This window comes from Dreissena polymorpha, chromosome 10 (genome assembly GCF_020536995.1).
Source record: "Dreissena polymorpha isolate Duluth1 chromosome 10, UMN_Dpol_1.0, whole genome shotgun sequence".
NCBI classification, from domain to species: Eukaryota; Metazoa; Mollusca; class Bivalvia; order Myida; family Dreissenidae; genus Dreissena; species Dreissena polymorpha.
In genome coordinates, this window is record NC_068364.1 from 24645691 (window position 1) to 24667882 (window position 22192).

At 33.5% G+C, this 22192-nt stretch overlaps 1 protein-coding gene across 1 annotated transcript; it reads right to left on the reverse strand.

Annotated features, from left to right (window-relative positions):
- Positions 1 to 17067: 17067 nt before the first annotated feature.
- On the reverse strand, positions 17068 to 19783 carry LOC127848993 (uncharacterized). Its single transcript, XM_052381720.1, has 3 exons — positions 19636 to 19783; positions 18258 to 18431; positions 17068 to 17321 (listed from the first exon to the last, which is right to left on the reverse strand). The coding sequence occupies exons 1-3, from the start codon at positions 19781 to 19783 to the stop codon at positions 17068 to 17070; spliced, it is 576 nt and encodes a 191-aa protein (XP_052237680.1).
- Positions 19784 to 22192: the final 2409 nt, after the last annotated feature.

Genomic DNA, 22192 nt, shown 5'->3' on the forward strand with positions numbered 1-22192 from the left:
TTACCCAATGATCTCTATGTAATATGAAGATTGTTTCTAATGAAGGGAATTTGTGATTTCTTTACTCGAAGTAACTCAAAAAATGCACATGTTAGTGTTATGCAGTGGATTTGTATATACCCGATACTATTTTTCCATACTGTCTTTCTGTCGATCTTTCTCGATTGCTTGTTTACTTGCCTAATTGCTTCCTTGACATTCTTCGTCACTTTTCTATCACAAAAATTGTGCACCGTCAACAATGAGATAAACGTTTTATTTACCGATACCAAATTCAGCGTATATATCTAAAGCTTTATCAATACAACTAGTAATTACATCAATACATGTAGGTTTAAACAGACGGGGTGTGGTATATCTATCAATTTGATTTGTTTCTGAATGACGTCTTATCCAAACAAATAATTCAATAAATTATCATGTAACTCCTAAACGATTGTAGTTAAAGTTTGTATTCATTAACTATTTATGCCTCTTTAAGACAAAATATTATAATAAAGAACGCACCAGGCATTTTGATTTGTGCAATTAATCATGCCATACTATAATGAAGTAATCATGCAGTTTGTAAAGGATAAAGAAAACAAGTTAGTATATTATTTTGAAACCATTCTACAAAACGTCAGCATGGGCACCATAGTATTGGGCCACATGTGGATTTGGTTAAAATGATACGTACCGTGTAAGAAAATACGATTATTGTTTTCTTAATGTGAACCAAAAGGTCACTGAATGATACATGAGATGTGGCCAACCAAGACACTCGTATTTAGCTGTATACATTAAGAAAAACCCATGGAGAGCCAAATTGAAAATGGTATATACAAGACATTCATATATATTTCATTTTCAAAAATACATATTGTTATTTGTTTTATACATGTTCATTAATGTATGTGTTCATACCAACATATTTGGAACAGATAAATGTCATGTATTCCTTTACGAAGTTGATATACGCTCTAAGCAATAAATTGCTTTTAAACAATGATCATGTTCGCAATTTTGCTAGTATTGTTTTTACGTAAGAGGTACCATATAAGTGTCAAAAAACCGACATACATAAAATATAGACATATATTTGTATATGGTCATACATGTGGGACAATCACTCGGGGGCACGGAGAATTATGTGCGTCCGCCTATCTGCTCGCAAGAATTTAACATATTCGTTCGTTCGTGTTTCCATCGGTAAGCAAATGAAAGTATAGCGAATTAAAAAATCAATTTAAGCGAATTAAACGCAATCTGTTTTGCTCACGATACTGAAAACAATATCATTGCGAGGCATCAATAGAGGAGAATAAGGAAATGCTTTGCTATTTTGGAATGACAAAAATAACGAAATGGCGTCGTAAACGGATCGTATAAACAACGTTTACACCAATAGGCTCGATTGTACATCTTTTACCGTGTAATTAATATGTGCACTAACGCCAATGTTCACTATTCACTCGTTGGCGAATGTGAGTTTGGTTGCGGGTATGTGAACTACTTTCCCCTATATTTAAAGAAACAAACAAACTTAGAATTGAGTTAAAAAAATGATAACCGATTACTTGTTACTGAATCATTTTGATGTACGCTCAGTATTATACTCCAGTCGGTCTATTTTTATCCTAGAAAAAATTGCAAAAGAATTGAATCCGTGTGGGTGATATTCTCATATGCCTAATTAATTCATGTTCGTGTTACTTTCAAGTCTCATCAATTGGGAAAGTGTTAAAATTCAACGTTGAAAATGGCAAAACATGCGAAGTTTTATGATGTCCAAAATAGTACACCATACGGGTGCTTCCAATAAATATGACGTCATAAAGTGACGTTAAACAGTACAACATGGCAGGCAATGTCAGTTGAAAATTCTTATCGATAATATATCGATGTGGTATCAACTGTTATTTGAGGTTATAAAGACGGTAAGTAGACGTTTTGTATTTCAAATGATGTGAATTGTAATATGTCAATATAGAGCAATACTTAATAGTGCCGATGTTTTAGCAGAAATCTAGTTGAAAGAAAATTATAAGAAGATCAGAGCCCTCCTCAAAGACATGCATCACGTTATTGAAATGAGTCGTTTATACTTCGTTGTAGACTTTTTACATTTAAAAGACACATGGACAGTTGATATTTACCAAAGGCATCATAAATACATGAACAAAAACAGTTTTTGGACAATCCGTAAACCAAAGTCTGCACAATTTTTAAAACTACGGAAGCGTGTTTCTTTCAAAATTCGCACATTTCGGGAAAATATTATTTCTTAGTTTTTCAAATTTTATGCCTATTCTTTGATTTGAACAAGTTTTTTAAGCACATAAAAATTGCTAAGTATTAAATATTATCTATATTTACGCCATTTCAGGTCACATTGATCAGTGAAATACAGTTTGTGACAAGACCAGCAGATCCAGTAGCTTTGGCCATCTTTCTCATTCAGCATGTTATGTTATATTAACTGAACAATCAATTTTAGGAATTATTTCATGTATTATAATCAGAAAAAAAGATAATTTAAAAGTATAATTATACTGCTAGTGAATGATATTTGTTTTTGGTATGTTCACAAGTGGTTATTAACATATTATGCCACTCGTGCAACCAAGCACGTACTTAATTATACTGAAGTATGCTATTATATACTATATAATGAACATATATTTCACGATCAAATAGGACGCTGTAAATGCAACCAATACTGATTCAAAATGCTGGGCGGCTTTTATTGGAAGCTACACAAATCATTACTTAACGTTATTCTACTTCTGTTACAGTTGTGTGTATTGCAATTATATTAAAGATATATTTATACAAACATTTATTTTAGCATGTTTTTGTTTCAGGATCAGGTATGATGGATGACCAGGCAAAAAGCAGAAGTTTAAAATCGGATGAGCCTTTTGATATCAAGTTTTACTGCTTATTCTGTGCTGACTATGCTAAATTGGACAAAAAGAAAAGGGGTGGGGATGTATGGGATGTCAACTTTTGACTTTTAAGAAACTATTATTACAGAAACATGCCGAATATGCCAGATATATTCAAGTATGAATTGTGCCAAGTTCAATCGTCTATGCTTGAAAAAAGCGGACTCCCAAGAGAGGCTAAAAAACCGAATTTATCAGAAGCTATTTGGAATATGGGTGACTGTCAAGCTAACACCTTACCACAATCGCCAACATATGTTTTAGATGGTGGGTCATTGCTGCAACGTGTTCCATGGTAGAAAAATAGTACATTTCAGCAGATATGCCAACAATACCTTCGAAGTAATCAACACTATGGCAACAGAGCAAAAGTTGTGTTTGACGGATATTCCTCCTCACCAAGTCTCAAGGATGTTACACATATGAGAAGAACGAAACGAAAAATAGGGACTAAGGCACTATTTAACCTTGATACGACGTTCAGGTCAGATAAGAAAAAAATTCATCAACAACATAGAAAACAAACAGAACTTTCTAACCATCCTGAGAGACAACAACGTGGATGCAATACAAGCAGACGATGACGCTGATATGTTGATAGTAAGCACTGCAGTTCAAGAAGCAACATCGCACGATACGGTCGTTGTCGGTGAGGACACTGACGCGCTTCTCTTATTGTGTCACTATGGAGACGACTCAAGTCACAATTTATTGTATAAATCAGATATTAGGCGAGCAAATCGGACAAATAACGTATGGAATATTAAGAAAAGAAGAATGTCTTTAGACCAGAGTTATGCAACATGCTTCCGTTCTTCATGCATACACAGGTTGTGATACGACTTCTAGGATATATGGTATCAGCAATGAAGCCGTACTGAAATTTTTCAAAACCAGTCCCTAATTCAGACTGATCATTTAGATATTTAATGAAGAAGAACCAGACGTTAACGAGATGACAACTCGTAGTGGACAGGCAATGATTCTTCTCAACAACGCTGTTCCTTCAGAAAGGCTCGATATCCTGAGATTCTGGAAGTTTACCCAGAAGGTTTGCACAAGCAAAACATCCGTCCAAGTGAGAACATTACCACCGACCACTGCTGCCTTTCGCTTTCACTCACTGCGTACATACCTACAGACACAGATATGGCGAGGAAACAACACACTGGATGCAGTAGATTCGGGCTGGGAAATATCCAACAACACCTTGATTCCAGTAAGGACACATCTTCTGCCTATTCCTGAACCTGTACCCAAAGTCATACGCTGTAATTGCCGACAAAGTTGTGACTCGAAACGATGTACGTGTATGAAACATGGACTTGATTGTTCACATGGCTGTGGGAACTGTCGAGGAAACTGTTCAGCTTTCTCCACCGTCAATGATGATGACGACCTTGTGTCTGAAACCTGAACGTATTATATGTACGACCTTTATAAAGAGATACACAATTGTAAAAGGATCCAATGCATTTATGATAATATTTGAAAGCATTCAGGTATTTCAATAATTATACACATCATTTATTGGTATATTTCTGTAATAAATAGCATTCACACGTTATAATTTATGCAATATGCATATAAGTAAAGAAGTATAGATTTAAATAATTATATATAGCCTTGAGAATGCGGTATGTTTAGTGTGTGCATATATATTTATTGTTTCAAATTAGACAATGCCAGATTTGCCAATGAGTTTCTTTGATTGTTGATGTTTATTTTCTATAATGAGTATCCAATAAGAGTATTTGTGAAAAATTTTGAAATACAAAAAATACTTAATCATTCATTTAATAAATGATTAAACTATATTTTTGGTTGTTCGATACTAATGACAAAACTATACGTTATATTATAGTACTTTGGTATTTTTCTACGAAACAATTTATTTACACTCGTATTAATTTCATATAGATGCTATTGTGAAGGACGTTTCGCTTATATATGTATCAAGTTCTCTCGTGATTGATAGAACTGGGGCCAAAAAACTTGATCTTGTTTAGAGAGCAAAACTTGCTCGCTCTAAATTGTTAAAATTATTCTTACCAATTATTACAATACTATATCATATGTTTTCGCGACCCTACATATCGTTTTACTCTTACATGTTATTCTTATATAGAGATAATAATAATCTTAAATGACATCCAATCAGTATATGCTGTTTTATTTCAAATTGAACCAATTGAAAATTGAAATTTCATATAAAATGGGTGAAGTATATATTGTCTTCACATTATATTAACAATGAATATAATGTAAGCAATTTAAGTTAGATAATTAGTTGCTTATTTGTACTTAAATGAGATATCCTTGGGCTGCATAAATGTTTCTGGTTGCAATAAATCTTCTTAAAAGAATGGTCTTGAGAGTACAATGGACAGTGTTTAAAAGAAGTGGGTAGGGTAAATTGACCCACGACATACGATATATATGATCAAAATAAAAAGAGAAGACAACTTAAGGATCATCACCAGCATCTAGACGTATTTTATATGTCGTGTTTTCTTCAAAAACAATGAAAACTAATGCTTAATGACAAGATGCATTTCATATATGCATTTTTTTGTAAATTTCCACTGGTTTCAGCTGAAGTTCAAGGCATCTTGTTTCATCACAAATTTGAGCACTTTCCGCCAAAGAAAAGTAATTTTAAACCTTTTCAAGCGATTCCGCATATATTAAAATACTTAAAAACAAACAAATCAATTATTTTGCAATTTTTTCTACCTTTGGCCATTTTGAGGCTAGAATGACTGGAGTATTATGCCGTGGAATCCCCTCGGAAACCACCACTTACCGTTAAGGGGTGGAGTTTTCAAAACCACGAGCAAATAAATCTAAAATTATAAGTGACGAGACATTCATTACCACATGCATACATAATCTTGTATATGCACGAAAGAACTGATCGTGTCTGATTTCTGCCATATCGGTATGACAATTAGGCAGATTTAAAGAAGGTCACCAACACCACAATACGAACGAACGGCTATACCCATATGTATCCGTGTTGGCGATTCTCATACCCGCTCAGACACAATAACGATATTCCGAAATCAGCCACCTGAACTCAGATAAATGTATGAAGAATACTATTGGACGATATCGTGATCAATTTACTTAAGCTGGACTGAAATTATCAACTGTGATCATTCCACTCTAGTTGGATCGTACGTTGTTTTATTTTTTTTTATCTGTTTCTTAACATTAAGACAATTAAGAAAACGGAAGTGTTAAATTCGAAATGTTATATCATATAAATTACCAATTAATGTTTAAACATGTAATACATAAAAACGACAACGACGTGTAATCAAACAACAATTTTTCCACGAAATCGTCTTTTTGTAATTGTGTGAAAATATAGTTAAGACGTTAAAAAACAGACACTATCATGATACTTAATCAAATGTCATGCATTTGATAACTCTTTCTAACAAGATTTTTGAGACAACAGGATACATTGTTAATTTTCGCCACTCGTGATAATATGTTATATATAGCGCATGAAAATATAATACACTCTTACTTGAGAGAAATCAATATATACCCTCTTTATTTCAAGTTGTATATTTGTTTCGTTTTGACTTCCAAACCTCTGTGTTATCAACGTATGGTAAAATAATAATCAAATTATCATGGCCTTTACTTGGAAATTGCCAAGGGCGTAAAATTTATTCGGTGAATACACAACGAACATGTGCTTTGTCAATATAAAGTATATAAAAAGTCAGCTCGCCTTATCTCGTTAAAGTAATTTGTAAATAGTGTCATGTTTATATGCACAAGCCTATTTTTTTAAATCTTTTTTGAGTTACTTTTGTTCTACGACAAACATGTAAACAATCTTAAAGTACAAAATTATAAGTAATAATTTACTGTCAGTGAGTGCGATAAACATGAACGCTCAAGATTTATTGTATGAGCGGTATGCATATAGCACTTCCATTCGTGCAAACGATGTATTATCAAACTTGTGTGATAATATATGTATATTCGATATTAAAAAGTATAACATAATAATATTAGTGTTATCGACCATAATTAGTAGGATCATTGATTGTATGAAGAAAAACATTAACCGTTTTTGACTCACTTTGGCGGTGTCAGCATTAAACAACCCTATGATGTATTTAAAGCCGAAAACAAACTAAAAAACAATATCTGTGTTGGTGACTACCCAATAACAATTTTGACAATGTTCCATCATCATTTGATAAATCATTAGAGCTCTTAAAACTGGTAGCGCAAATGCTTTGCATCGAGCGTTCCAAGACGGTGTTCCCAGTATGTTTATGTTTGCGTTTTTTGTTGCGTATTTGTGTGGCGTATCTTGTGTCCGTGTACTTTTTGTCGCATTATTTGGTTTGCAATTGTTTCCTTCCCAGACTCGCGTGCTTTAATAAAAGGCTGTGTTTGTTTGGCAAATTCTATTAAAAAACTAGCATGTCAATCTACTTAACAATTATTTGCTGTAAAAACATACATGTATTTAGGTAAATATTCATTGTGTGAAATAGTCTAAGTACAGATAAGATTAAATATTGAACGTGAAATAGATCTTAAAGGGATCTTTTCACGCTTTGGTAAATTGACAAAATTGAAAAAAGTTGTTTCAGATTCGTAAGTTTTCGTTTTAGTTATGATATTTGTGAGGAAACAGTAATACTGAACATTAACCATGCTCTAATATAGCCATTATATGCATCTTTTGACGATTTTAAAACCTAAAAATTATAAAGCGTTGCAACGCGAAACGATTGAATAATTTGGAGAGTTCTGTTTGTGTCGTTAAATTTTGAGAAACTACGAAGATTGCTTATATAAGGTATAAAATACGTCAATAATGTGTACTCGGCGGAATAGCTCAGTAGGCTAAAGCGTTTTTACTTCAGGACTCTGGCAGGACTCCAGGAGTCACTGGTTCGAAACCTGCTCCGGGCAATGTTCTTTTCCTTTTTTAAATTTTTTTCTTGATTTTTTACTGGGGCTTTTATGATCCAATGTTTACATTTATCAATATAAAGCATTTAATGAATAAGTTAAAAAAATGCCAAAATCTGTGAAAAGGCCCCTTTAAGTCATTAATTAGCTAGACTGCGCTTAAAATTGGAGTGACAGATTTCGCACAGGTGGTTAAATGCTTACATCTTTACAAAACCTATATACGAAATTCGACGTGTTTTGTTTAGCTTTTACAAAGGAAGGCAAGTGCGTCTATTCATAAGAAATCATCGATCTCAGTTGTTTATATATATAGTGTTATAATCAATTTTTTAAAATGCAGGATTACCTTTTAAATATGTAAAATGTTGGTATATGGATGACTTGCTCATAATAAAGAAACTAAGTTTTATTTTTGATGTTACATATTTCTTTAATCAAGTAAAATTAATTTACCATTGAAAGAAATTCATATACAAATTTGTATCATGTTCACCGCAAAATATTGAAGGATAAGTTTGACTTGTTTTTCTTTGTTTGTGCCCGTCTGTTTTAAAGTATTGAATAATGTAGTATATTTGCAGTGAATGACAAATGGAAAAAGATGTATCAAACGCATAAATAGAGAATATTATGTGAGTTTTGGATAAATATCAAGATTATCATGCGAGGCTTAGAATCATGTTAGCGCTCGGTAAATCTCGGTTCGAGCCGAGCATGATAAACTAGAGATATCCAACACTCACATAATATTCTATTTATCCTACTATTTCCTCCCCTTTTCAATTTTTAATTATAAAATATCGCATTTGTTGATGATTTGATCTTTCCGTAGTTGACAAAAACATATTCTCCAATTTTTTTAAAACCAAAATCAGATCTTAAAATAGCGATAGTATAAAGCTAAAGTTTATACTATCGTTGTTATACTATCGATTTTCATCTGGTTATAGGATATATACGGAAACGATCTTTTTAAAGATCGGTTGTATTATCTGTTATTGTCATGTGTTAAGCTGAATATTGTATTGATGCACTGATTTTGCATTATTTGAATACATCGTAAGACAATGTTCATGCGACTCGTCTAGACTTGATTTGCTATGCAGTTTACTGTCATGTTCCTGAAAACCTGGCAAGCTAGTAGCATTTCCATGCGTATGATCATGCTCATGATAATACACAGTGTTATGTCGTTATTAGAAGTTTATGGTTAAGCTGGTTTCATATTATTGAAAATGGTATAAATAGCCACGACAAGCCTTGCCAATATCCAAGAAGAATAGGAACAAATATTTGCTATTGAATCCATACCAACTAGAGATCGTGACAAATTAATCTCTATTTAAAAAAAACAATAATTCACATTTTCGCTCCCATCTGCATGTTTATGCGGTGCTTAAATTATGGGGGAAATCAGCAATGCAATTGGCCATTTTCCGAGTTAAACGATAGTATTTGATAGTGCTGCAACAATATACCGGTATATCGGTATATATCGCAATACGCAATCCGCATATTGTATTGCGATACGATTTTCGTCATACCGGTACGAAAATTTTACAAACATGCGTCTACATTTCGTTCAGAAAAGCCATCCAAAATAATGATATCAAGGTAAACAAAACAAAGCGGTATTTTGTAAAAATAAATTGCTACGTACAAATGGCATTCTAAAAAGTCTATTATACAGAGTAGCGTTGTTACATGGGAGCATTCATTCTATGCTTTTAAACGAATTATCGTTGAATTAATTACGCACAACTAAATGTTTCTTTCGATTCTGAAATGAGCATTATTAAATTTGTAATCCGAATTTCGGAAACATGCTTCCGAAATGTAATGCCAACGCGACAATAAAACAAGTGCTTTATTCTTTTTCTCAATAAAAAGCGAAAGCGCGCAAAAATTATACAGACATGTAGAACGTCGCGTGCAAAGTGTGCGTGTATTTGTGTTGTATAAAACGGGAACATCACGTCAGGCGATTTACGCGTGTTCAGTGGGAAAAAAAACGCCCGATTGGAAGTTATTTCATCACATCTTAAAATAGTAACAAATGCCAAAATGTATTTGATATGTAAGAAAATTGGTGAATGTTTGTGTTTTGTGTTATTCTTGAGCATTTTTATAGTAAACATTTACCAGAATTTGCTTTAAAACTGGAATATACGGGATTATCGGGTAATTGGCCAGTCATAATTTTGGTACAAGTAAGCAATATATTGCGATATATTACAATACGGGTTTTTGAGCTGACAATATATCGCAATACGCTTTTTGGCGTATTGTTGCAGCACTAGTATTTGATGTAGTGTAATCTAAAGTTGTAATAATAAAATTAACTGACATGTAATTTATTTTATTATCCATTGAGTCGAAACCGGTATGAAACATCAATGCTTAAACATACAGTTATAATAAGTCAAAGTGTGTCAGTTATATTTAATGAGATAAATTAAAAACCAGCATGAAAAAGTAAATATAATCAATATAAATATTTACGTGGTGAAGGTTTTGCTAATATATGCTGCGTAAAGGTGACCCTATAAGTGCATTTTAAAGCGATATGCGCCAACAACGGACTGAAATAATGATAATATAGTTCTGTAGGTTTCCATTTACAAATTGTATAGACAAAATCTGGAACGATGATAACATTTGTATGATTAAACCAATGCGTAACATACATATTACAGATCCTAAAACTTCCGACGTATAAATCAAAATGTTATTTCGTTTTTCTTCTCTGTAGGTATCTAATAAATAGTGTGGGAAAGTGCGAGTAGCAAAATCATGATATTTAAACCATTTTGACAGACTTTATCGAGTGGATAATTAACACAGGTGACTTAACGCCTACATCTGTACACAAAATCTGTACAAAACATTCCTCCTGTTTTGTAAAGCGTAAGCAAAGGGAGGCAAATGTGTTTATTCATAAGACACTAAACATCTCGGTCATTACTATTTCTAACACGGCACGTGTAAAATTTCATGTTAACAAAGAAGAAAATCGTCATTATCGAAAATCGAAATCGGGTTATTCTGCAATAATTGAAGGCCCTATAAAGGTAATAATTTACCGATTTTTAAACATGTTTTTCATATTTTTAGGTTATCATAAAAACATATATATGCTATTGGACATTATAAAAATGAGCAAAACGACTTGTTTTGAGCTCAAAATACAGTGTGCTCCAAGTCAATTGTGTTTACAAACAATTAATTTATTTACATCGCTGTTTACTCGGGAAACTTAAAGTGAAAGTGACTCAAGTGACCAACACTATATCGTTGATTTTCAACGTTTTCCGGTATCACTCAAAAAGTAGGTCTCTTGTAAATGGTTAAACGTTTTTAGTGATCTAATATGTTACTTTCTGCTGGTAAAAAGTTTTTTAAAATAGAATTAAAATTGAATTTTCTTTCGGCTATTTTTTGCATACGTCACCGCTTTGAGGCAACACACGACGTTAGTTTCAAAGTTGTAAACATTTCTTCCAATTATGAAACGGTTACACCATTATTCTTGACAACGTTGCACCTAAGCTGTGCTGTTAGCATTTTTTATGCAAGAGTAACTGAAATCCGGTAAAAAATAGACCAGATTATATGCATAATAATTGGATTTGTCATCTTTATAGGGCCTTTAAAGGCGGAGCTTATACACTAAAAGCACGCTCAGTAACATCGCACTCGTGATTTAATTCCTACGCATCTAAACTTCCGGCCGTGGGTTATTCGACAACAAACTATAACGTACACGAATTATTTCTTAAACATAGTATCGGAATCAATATTATAAAATAAATGATTGCAGTTTAAATCTGTTAATTACTAGTATATCGGGGATTTGCTTATTATAAAAAAATGAGTGTTATTATTGGTGTTAAATATTGGTTTTATCAAGTAAAATAAGTTGACCTTTGTCAGAAAATCATGTTAATTATTGTTTAGCTGTTGTGCTACAAAATTGTAAAGGATATGTTTGACTCGTTTGCGTTTGTGTGTGATCTTGTTGTTCAAATCTCGAAATAATGTGATACTTTCGAAGTGAAAATCCAACGGAAAATGCTGTAAAAGAAGCCAAACAATAATATACGGTAAGATCGGTTGTATCTCGCAAATCCGATATGAAGTTGTATTATCTGATTTAGTCGATTTGTATGTGTTTAGCTGAATATTTTATTGATGCACTGATTTTGTATTATTCATATACTTCGTAAGAAAAAATTCATGCAACTCGTTCTGACTTGATTAGCTATGCAGTTTACTTTTAAATGATGCCAAAATTAAACAAAATTGTTACTAAAAAATTGCAATCAATGACCACGGAAAGCCCTTCCAATATCCAAGAACGTATATTTGCTTTAGATTCCATACCGACAAGAGATCTTGACAAATAAATTTTCATATCAACAAAACGATTATTCATATTTTCGCTTTCATCGGCATTGCAACAATGCGAAAAAACGACGGCGACAGTGCGATATTACGAAGGCGACAAATGGACATTGCGATAGTGCTATAATACGATGACGACAGTGCGACAATACGATGGCGACAGTGCGGTAGTACGATGGCGACAATGCGTTAATACGATCACGAAAGTGCGACAATAAGATGGCGACAGTGCGATAGAACGATGGCGACAATTCGAATACGATGACGACAGTACGATAACGCGATAGCACGACTGTCGCCATCGTTTTTTCGCATTGTCGCATTGTCGTAATTGATGAACAATCTACTTGCGTTATTTATAGTTAACTGGTAGTTACCTGGTATCTGTACCCAGTAACATTTATTACCGAATATACTGACTATATGAACACTTGACAACTTTTTTCAAGTAACACAATATACCAGTCGTGATATTTAGTCAATATAAACTAACAACTTTAAAAAATACGGTATTTTAGAACTTTTCTTCTTTCGTCAATCGCGGTTACGGTCCCTTTAAAAATATACATCAACAGTTTAAACATATATTATTTATTTATGCCCTAAGGTTGTAACAATAAAGTTAAAATGTATCAATGAGACGGACAAGTGTACGCACTATAAGTAAATGTAAATAGATTCACTCAAGTCGGCTTCTAATTGTTGTTGAAGTTGGTTCGGGCATATGACAAATTTTTAAGTTTCGAGTCGCGCACAGCTTGGACACATCATATGTAATTATGGAAGATAGAGACCCGGTAAACAATTGATTTGGTCTGTGGACGAAGGCTGAATGGTACGATTCTGATATTAGTTGTATTATTCCTTTTACACACTTACGGTTTATTATAAGTTTTTGTCTTTTCTTATATATGAATTTTCCATCAGACCATTTAACTTCAAAGTTGTTAACAATTGCACTGGTGTGTTTTTTAGCTTATGTTTTCAAACAACGCTACAATATAGATATGTACGTATTTCATAATTTACTTCAATAAATGTACTATATAATGTAAGTACGGAAAGAAATATAAACTATTGATATAAAATGTTTGTATAGAAAAGAGCTTGTAAATGTTACGTTACATGTTTTGTATTTATTGCAAAGTAAACTTTTGATATAGTACTACTGATTAGCATGTACAGGCTGAACAACCAGCGAACCGCTAAATTTGAGTTAAACGATTCAACAATATTCAACCACTTATAAGTTTATTTTAGTTAGTTATATATAGGTTCATTGTACGTCCTGATCCTACACAATCCTTTCTCCCAAAGAATCTTTCGAGTGAGCTGTAATAGTGCTGGCAAACTTGTGTCGCACCAATTATTAAAATAATACGCATATAATACACACATTCGCACATTAACATCACTCATTCAACACAAACACAATGAAGGTTTGCTCCTTCGCCACCATAAAACTTGTCTCGCATTCCACGTAACACACAGCTCAACACTAATTCAAATGATGTGCACAGTGATTCTATTACTTTGACGTAGCACGTATATTAAGAAGTGCTATATCGTTTATACAGAAAATTGGCTTCATTCGTATAAACACTTTATTTAACTGCGCTAATGCTATGTTTATTAACAACAGAAACTTAGCGGGAAAACGAAAGCTGCAAAAAATGAATACTTCTAACCAGGGCTTGTGTACTTAGGCCATGATACAAATATATAAAAGATTTTTGTAGATGGGATACATGCAGAAATGTAAAAAGTGTATATTAATTAATAACGATATGATAATAATATATTACCGTCCAAGCATAGAAAGACATAGAGGGAGGTTTATTTCATTTATTTATAATAGTATTACTTGTTATCGTCATTCTCTTAACTATACAAAGAACTGCCTTATTTAGCACATATGATTAGAATATTAAATCTTCACTGAGCAACCTCAAGGATGTTCGATCGTTTTGTGAAAATTTTCAAAATATCCGGAATGCTATAATTTTTTGTATGGTGATTAATGGATCTGTATCTGAAATAAATAAAAAATAAAAAAGGGAGGTCACCGTGAATAATTTTGAGATCACGAAGGTTTTTAAATGACATATGCTTTTGAAAAAAGGTCATTTTTGCGGGGCAATAAATTGGAGGTACGTTAAAATGTTTTTGTGTAATACATTTAAAATGGCATAGTAATATTGAGATTGTATGAGATTAGCAACTGTAACATTTGTATTATCATACTGAACACTTTTTAAACCAAAAATATTGGAAATCGTTAAAAAATAATGAGAAATAAGTATGACTAGTTTTTTGTTTGTTTTGAATTTTTTATTGCACAGATAAAAATAGATAACATGCAATACAGATACATATCTCTGTTGATGTAATATTCATATTCATTTCAGGATCTCAATAATTAACGGAAACTAGCTTAGCATTAAAATGAAGTAAAGAAATTGATAGGTCACCGTGGATTTTTTTTTTGCTACAGACATTTTAATATGGACTTAATTTCAAAAATATAATGACTAATATTGTAATAGTAATTGAAACATATCTATATAATAACTGCTCCATAACAATCAAATTATCAACTGAAATGTGATACACGTAGAAATATTTATAATGTACATTGTTATGAAAATATTTCAGATGTAACACATGAAAAAACAATGGTGATATTCAAAAAACATCTTAAATTACCCCACCCACCTGTTACCCATGTTGTGGGTTGTAAATTGAACATATGTTTTATTTTAAAATTATTATTTTAAAACTGTGAAATATGTATCTAAAGACAAGAGGGCCATGATGGCCCTGTATCGCTCCACTGCTGAAAAAGGCTGAAACAAATATTCTACGCATGTGCAAATACTTAAATATAGGCCCTATTTAAGCACATGTACACTTTTGTGACGACCTGGGCTGGGTGAAATTTAACCCCAGGGACATAATTTGAGCAAACTTTGTAGAGGACTACTATATCTCACTACATACAAAATGTGGTAGCCCTAAGTCCTAGAGTTAAGGACAAGAGTATTTTAAAGTTTTCACAAAATAAGCAAGATATAAGCGTATATAATGTTCAATTTTGTAACCCGCGGGTATGGGTCAAATTTAACCCAAAGGGCATAATTTGAACAAACTTAGTAGAAGACTATAAGATGTTCCTGCATACCAAATTTGGTAGCCGTATAACGAATGGTTTTCGACAAGATTTTTTAAAGATTTCACAAAATAGGCGCTTTATAAGCGTTTTTAAATTTTCTGACCCCCCGCGGCAGGGTCAAAGTTGACCTCAGAGGCATTATTTGAACAAACTTGGTAGAGGTTTATTAGATGTCACTACATACCAAATTTGGTAGCCCTATGCCCAATTGATATGGACAAGAGTATTTTAAAGTTTCAACAAAATAAGCACTTTATAAGCATATGTTCAGTTTTGTGACCCCCGGGGCAGTTTCAAATTTGACTCAAGGGGCATCATTTGAACAAACTTGGTAGAGAAGTATAACATGTCACTACATACCAAATTTGGTAGCCCTATGACATACTGTTATGAACAAGAAGATTTTTAAAGTTTTCAAAAAAGGCCTTATATAAGCATATGTTCAATTTTGTGACCCTCGGGGCAGGATCAAACTTGACCCCAGGGGCATAATTTAAACAAACTTGGTAGAGGAGTATAAGATGCCACTATATACCAAATTTGGTAGCCCTATGCCCAATGGTTATGGACGAGAATATTTGTAAAGTTTTCACAAAATAGACCCTATATAAGCATATGTTCAATTTTGTGACCCCAGGGGCAGGATCAAATTTGACCCCAGGGGCATAATTTGAACAAAATTTAAAGAGGTTCACCCAAGAAACATTCCTGAAGAAATTTCATCAGAATTTGACCAGTACTTTAGGGGAAGAAGATGTTTAAAGGAAAAGTTAACGCACGCACGCACGACGGACAAATGATCATGACATAAGCCCTGCTGGCCCGCTGGCCTTTGGCCAGTGGAGCTTAAAACAACATAGAATACAATAAGCGAGGAAATAATGTTTTACACACCATCTGTGGTTTAATGCACTGCCAAAAATATCTTACAACTTAGGTGAAACATGAGAAATACAACTGACATAATAATCACTACTATGTTTGTCATCGAGTAGGAAAAACAAGTATGTAGCTGCTATCAGATTTCATAGCTAATCTATATACAAGATGCAAATTACAATTGGTTAGATGTCAGGCAACAAATAACTCGCTATTGCACATATTATTTTCTCTGATTTTGTTACTCTGATTTGTCCGTGTGTAACCTCTGACAGGGGGCTCCTCAAACCACTCAGTCGCTTTGTGTTTGATTCAATACTCAAATGTTTAAGTTGCAATCCACTTCCTGCAACTTTCCCTTTAACACCTTGACTTATAACCTTTTGTATCAATCATGGTTTGCAAGGATTTGATGTTGGAAGCAACATTTAGTTACACATTGTATGCTAATAATGCTCGGTCATAGCTGAATGAATATTTGTTTACAGTATTTTGGTCAAGAGGAACAGAGTTCACTAACTTTTGTAAAGCTAAAACATCCTGTAGAGCGCCATGTGCTATGTATAATTCACCAATAACGTCTTTAACTAAATGTTCCTGCTTATATGATCTCATATTTGGTAATATTTCCTTTAATATTTTTAAGTATCTAAATAGCCACAAATATTTTGCTGAAACTCAAACATTTTTCCACAAGAATGGACAGCATGGAGCAACACTTTACAATCAAATACACTCTATATTATGCCCAACTAAAATAACTGGTGATAATATCTGTAAGAATGTTATAAGACTTGTCAATGCAGATTTGATGGGGACAGCTGTAACTGTTTGTCCCTTGACAAGCATAGAGTCGCCAACAACTGTCACTCCACTTATTTCTGACGCTTTCAAGGACATCTTCTTCTCAGGCATCACATATGTTGAAAACTGACCAGTTGAATGCACTGCAGCTATCTGAATTATGTGAGAAGTACGCTCTGAAAAAACAAAACAAAAATCCATTTTAGCTCCATTAATCAGAGAGCCTTGGGTCGCTCGCCCAAGTACAATGTAAACTTCTTAAAATACTTTTGCAGTGTTTACAATAAACATAAAAGGGAAAAACATTGTCCCCCCCCTCCCCAGGACAGGACTTATTTTGAAGCTTAATTTGAACAATCATAGAAGAGGTTCCTTCACATCCATTCTCTATGCATTGTGGTTTAAGAGAGTTTTTCAGTTGAAGGGTTATTGATCGGAAAACAATTTCACACTTATTGTGACCTTGACCTTTGACCAAGTGACCATAATTTAAATAGGTGTTATATACTGTCTAATCCATATGCACATGGAAAGTAAAAAGCCAATCCGTGTGAAAGTTAACAAATTATTGATCGGAAACTAAATGATCTACCGACAGACCATTATCCAGCAAAACAATATTAACCCTCTCTTCCGAGGGGGGCATAATAACTGTTATTATGAAAATTGAAACGCTCTTTTCTTCAATTCATGGATATATCAAAGTAAGTTTTTGGCATCTTATTTATTTATTTATAAATCTGAAGAAGCGAAGAGAAGACTGTTTAAATTCTTAAATGATGCACAATACTATACTATAGCCAGTTGTGGTAATGTAACATTGCATCATCTAAGTGGTATTTACTATCATTTTATCAATAAAGATTAAGAATGATTTATTATATGAAAGCAAAATGAAAAATTAGTCTGAACATAACTCTTGTTGCAATTCAATCATATGCTAGGTTGACCAACAATTCACACGATATCTCACATTTAGTTACGCAGCAGTAGCAGGTTGAATTATGTTACACATGTAAGTAAATATGTATATTTTTTAATATTTTTGGACCAAGATAAACTTCTGTATGTGCAACACTGTGAATAAGGAATATGTTAAAAATAAACTTTACCTAACCCTCTTGTTTCCAAATCAAAGAAAACAAATTCCTTCCCAGTAGTGTCTAGCCCTGCTGGACCAGGCTTGGGTACAGGTGGGGGTAAAGTTGTAACTTCAACATCTTGGTCCTCTATGTTTGAACTGTATGTTGGTCCCGCTCGTACTTTTTGCACTGTCCTTTGAATGCCTGAACAGGAAAACAGAATTTCAAATTGGAAAATGTGCTTGCACCTTCATGGGTTATCTCCGATTTTTATTTAAAGAAATGATTACACAGCACATTAATGCTTTTACAATTATCAATTTACAAATTAGCAATGCATATGCTTTTAAATGTTCCTACTACTTTGCATATATAATTGATGGATCTATTGAAACAATCTCAAACAAGAAATGTGTCCACACGACACGGATGCCACAAACTCCAAATTTGTAACAATATAAAAAATAATCCATACATTTGTAAGAAACCCAGGATTTCACATGGCCATGTTCGAACTTGGTCTAGACACAGCATGTGACCAAGGTTGGTGAAGATCGGATGAAAACTACTTGAATTAGAGAGCAGGCACGAAAAGTATGACGGACTGACCGACCGACCCACGGACAGTGTGAAAACTAAGTCGCCAATTTGGGGCATACACATGAAGATTACTTTGTTTTAAACATAAAATGCCCATAATTAAAAATACCGTTCTAGTTTTGAGTCTTATGCGTCGCTGTTTTGCTGCACGAGCAACAGCTATAGCCTTTCTTTTTTGTGCTGAAGATCACGGGGAAGGGCCAGTTTCGATGTGAAAGTCCCAGGTGAAACACCCAGTTTATTTTTTACCTGAAACAGATTGCAGTAAATGACAGAACAGTTTACAATCCACAATCCTAGAATATGCTTATGCGGAATAAAATAATATGAAATAATGTCAATAATTAACAAAAGTTACATAATTTTATAAGACCTAGAGATCTACATAACCACAAATAATAATTAATTTAAGCCCTTTATTTTCAACACCAATGCGTATTTGACGAATTGAGAATATTTATGTTTTGTAAACTTGCAAAATTTCATTTTTATTACCGGTATTAATAAATAGGGCTCCAGGAAGAAAATAAACTAATGTCACTTTAAAATATAAATGTTTAACTAAGGGCAACCAATGAACCATTCACATTCTATTGTAATTGTGTTTACTGGCAGTAAATGATTAATCAGACAAAATATGAAGTAAAAATATAGCAAGTATAATATAAAAAAATGTATGCATGTAGACTACACAGGAATTACATGTACTTTGAGATAACCATCTAAATGTATTCAAAAGTATCAGTTATTTAGACATTAAATCATGATATAATGCACCAATGTACCAAACAGACAAAAAATGCCTTACCCAATGCAAGCTTTGTGTTCATGTCATAAACTCTGTCATGTTTCCGTCCAGTAGCCACATTATTTATTGCACCACAATTGCTACACTGTATTTCCAAAACACATGCCTGTCCGAAATCCCTGCTTCCTACTGTGTTAAGTAAATTCATGGGCTCTTGGCAAGAACTGCATGCTGAAAGCGATTCGGCCAATGTGTCGAGTTCAACGACACGTCTACTAATTTTCCAACTGGCATCGATGTTGTCACATGTGGTCACGCTTACCGACGATCCGATAGAAAAATCGTCATCAATAGACGCTTGTATTTGCACAGAAAATAACATCTACAGCGTAAGCAAGCGTTTCATTGATGTCAATCACGAAGTGACGTCAAGCAATCGAACGCTTGGTTTCATTGCAGAAAATCTCGAAAATATGTAAATGCCGAAAATTTATAGGCGCATAATCAAAACAGTAAAACTAGAATTTTCATTCGTTTAGTCCAACCTAATCTTTTGAAACCGTGAAAATATATAAATGTTTTTATTTTTCACGATATAGAGAATCAATTACCGTAAAGTGGAAACGATCGAACATCCTTAATTCTCGTTTTATGCGATGCCATGGTAACGCACATTCGGAGCTTTATTTACACTCAGACATACGATATATTTATAGAAAAAAAGTTGTAAACGAATGGACACATTTAATATTTGTATACGTGTTGCTTATAATTATCAAAACATAGCAATTAGTTGCTTTGCAATTACATAGCTAGACTGGATTGAATTCGCCCTTATTTAAAAAAAGGTCTAAAATAAAACATTTGTTTGTTTTTTTTGCGTTCGATGCACCAAACATTTGTTAAAATACTTATTGATGGTAATTATTTTCTAAATTTGATCTTGAGAATGTTAAGCTCCTTTTGTCTTTCTATTGTTACCTTTGTGTTGGTATTTCATAAATTTTAAATGCTATTAATTGTTGTCAGTTACTCAAGGTATTTACACAGTCATGGAATGTTAATGATTTTGCGTTCGGATTAATAATTGTTTCGATTATTAACATCGGACGAGTTTTAATACAGATACGTGTTGTTTTCTTTTCTTTCCAGGAGTGTTTGAAGATAGCATATGTAGAATCAAAGTCACCAAGTGAAAACTCTTAAAACAAATCTTAACATTCCATAGTAAATATATTTTGCCACACAATGGGGAAAAATGTGTAAATTGCCCAAGTTTGTTTTCAAGAGAAAACACAGTGTGCAGTTCTATATTTATATTCCTAAACACGAAACTAGATTTTTGTGGAGCACATGTTGTATATGATCCCAAGCGTCTAAGCATCATAAGCACTAGACAAAATTGGTACTTGAAAAGAACGTTCATTTTTACAAGTTATTTCCGTTTTGTAACCACCAACCTCTTCATAATATGAGCGTATTGCAGGAATGTTAACTCGTTAAACAGATACTTACTACACTAGTCGTGAACATTAATCTTTAAAATAGATTGATTAAACGGGCGAAAAATATGCCTCAGCTGGTTTATATCCTTTGGTCAATCATATTTCTGGCCAATAGTGGACAGTGCGAACTAACATGGGGCAAGGTATACAACCTGTTGTCTTCAAGGTTAGATAATATCGTGTTTGATGTGAAGTCAAAGGAACATTCAATGTCAAGACAGATTAGCGACCTCATGGAAACGGTAACCGCGACGAATCAGCAGTTGGCAACCTTTGAACAGAGACTCAGTGATGTAGCTAAATGTAGCCAGCAGTTGAGCATTTTTGAGAAGAAACTCGATGATATGGACAGCCAAGTGATAGGTATTGCAACGGCGGAAATTGGGAGACGCATGAGCCTGTTCAGACGCGGTCTTGAGCAGGAGAAGGCTACATCTCAGTCACGATTTGACTTTGTCCGAAAGATGCAGGAGACCGCACAGTCTCATATATACTTCGTTATGACTGCTGCTAATGAAATGCAAGTTCGAATATCTGATGCGGCGCAAGAAATAAAGCCTGCTTTTAATGAAACAGCCAAACTCCTATTACAGACTGGAGCTATTAAGAAGAATCAAGATGAAGTCTTAAAAAGGGTAGATGGTATCGATATTAAACTAAACAAAACGCGAGTTAGGACATTTAATTTAGAACAGGACATGTCAGTTACGGTTTATAACATAACATACATTTAGGCACAGATTAGTACTCTTGAAAAGACGCAGTTGGAGATAAAAGGGGCCACGGACAAAATCAGAGCTGTGATAGGGACAGTTGAACAGAAAGTTTCGTCTAAGCAGAGTAACTTTGACAACCTCCAGTCTCGGGTTTTCGCTATTGAGGATACGCAAAGGGATTTAAAGTCGAAGACGAGGACTATCGAAACACAAGTCGATACAACACTAGGGCAGATATCACGGCTTCAAAGTATTACAAGTAAGAAAAAGTAAATTTATTTATTTTGACTTCACTCAAATCGCCGTTTGATGTGCTGTAATTTCATGAAAATTATATTATTTCTAAATTCACTGTGTTATTTGTATCTAATAAACACAATAAATGTTATTCCCGGC

Bases quoted from the DNA above. Each gene is read 5' to 3' on its own strand.
- LOC127848993 (XM_052381720.1), bottom strand. From the start codon at position 19,783: ATGAATTTACTTAACACAGTAGGAAGCAGGGATTTCGGACAGGCATGT. The intron at 18,432-19,635 runs GTAAGGCATTTT...TTTCCTGTTCAG, and splicing joins GAACACAAAGCTTGCATTGG to GCATTCAAAGGACAGTGCAA. The intron at 17,322-18,257 runs GTAAAGTTTATT...TTGTTTTTTCAG, and splicing joins TTTGGAAACAAGAGGGTTAG to AGCGTACTTCTCACATAATT.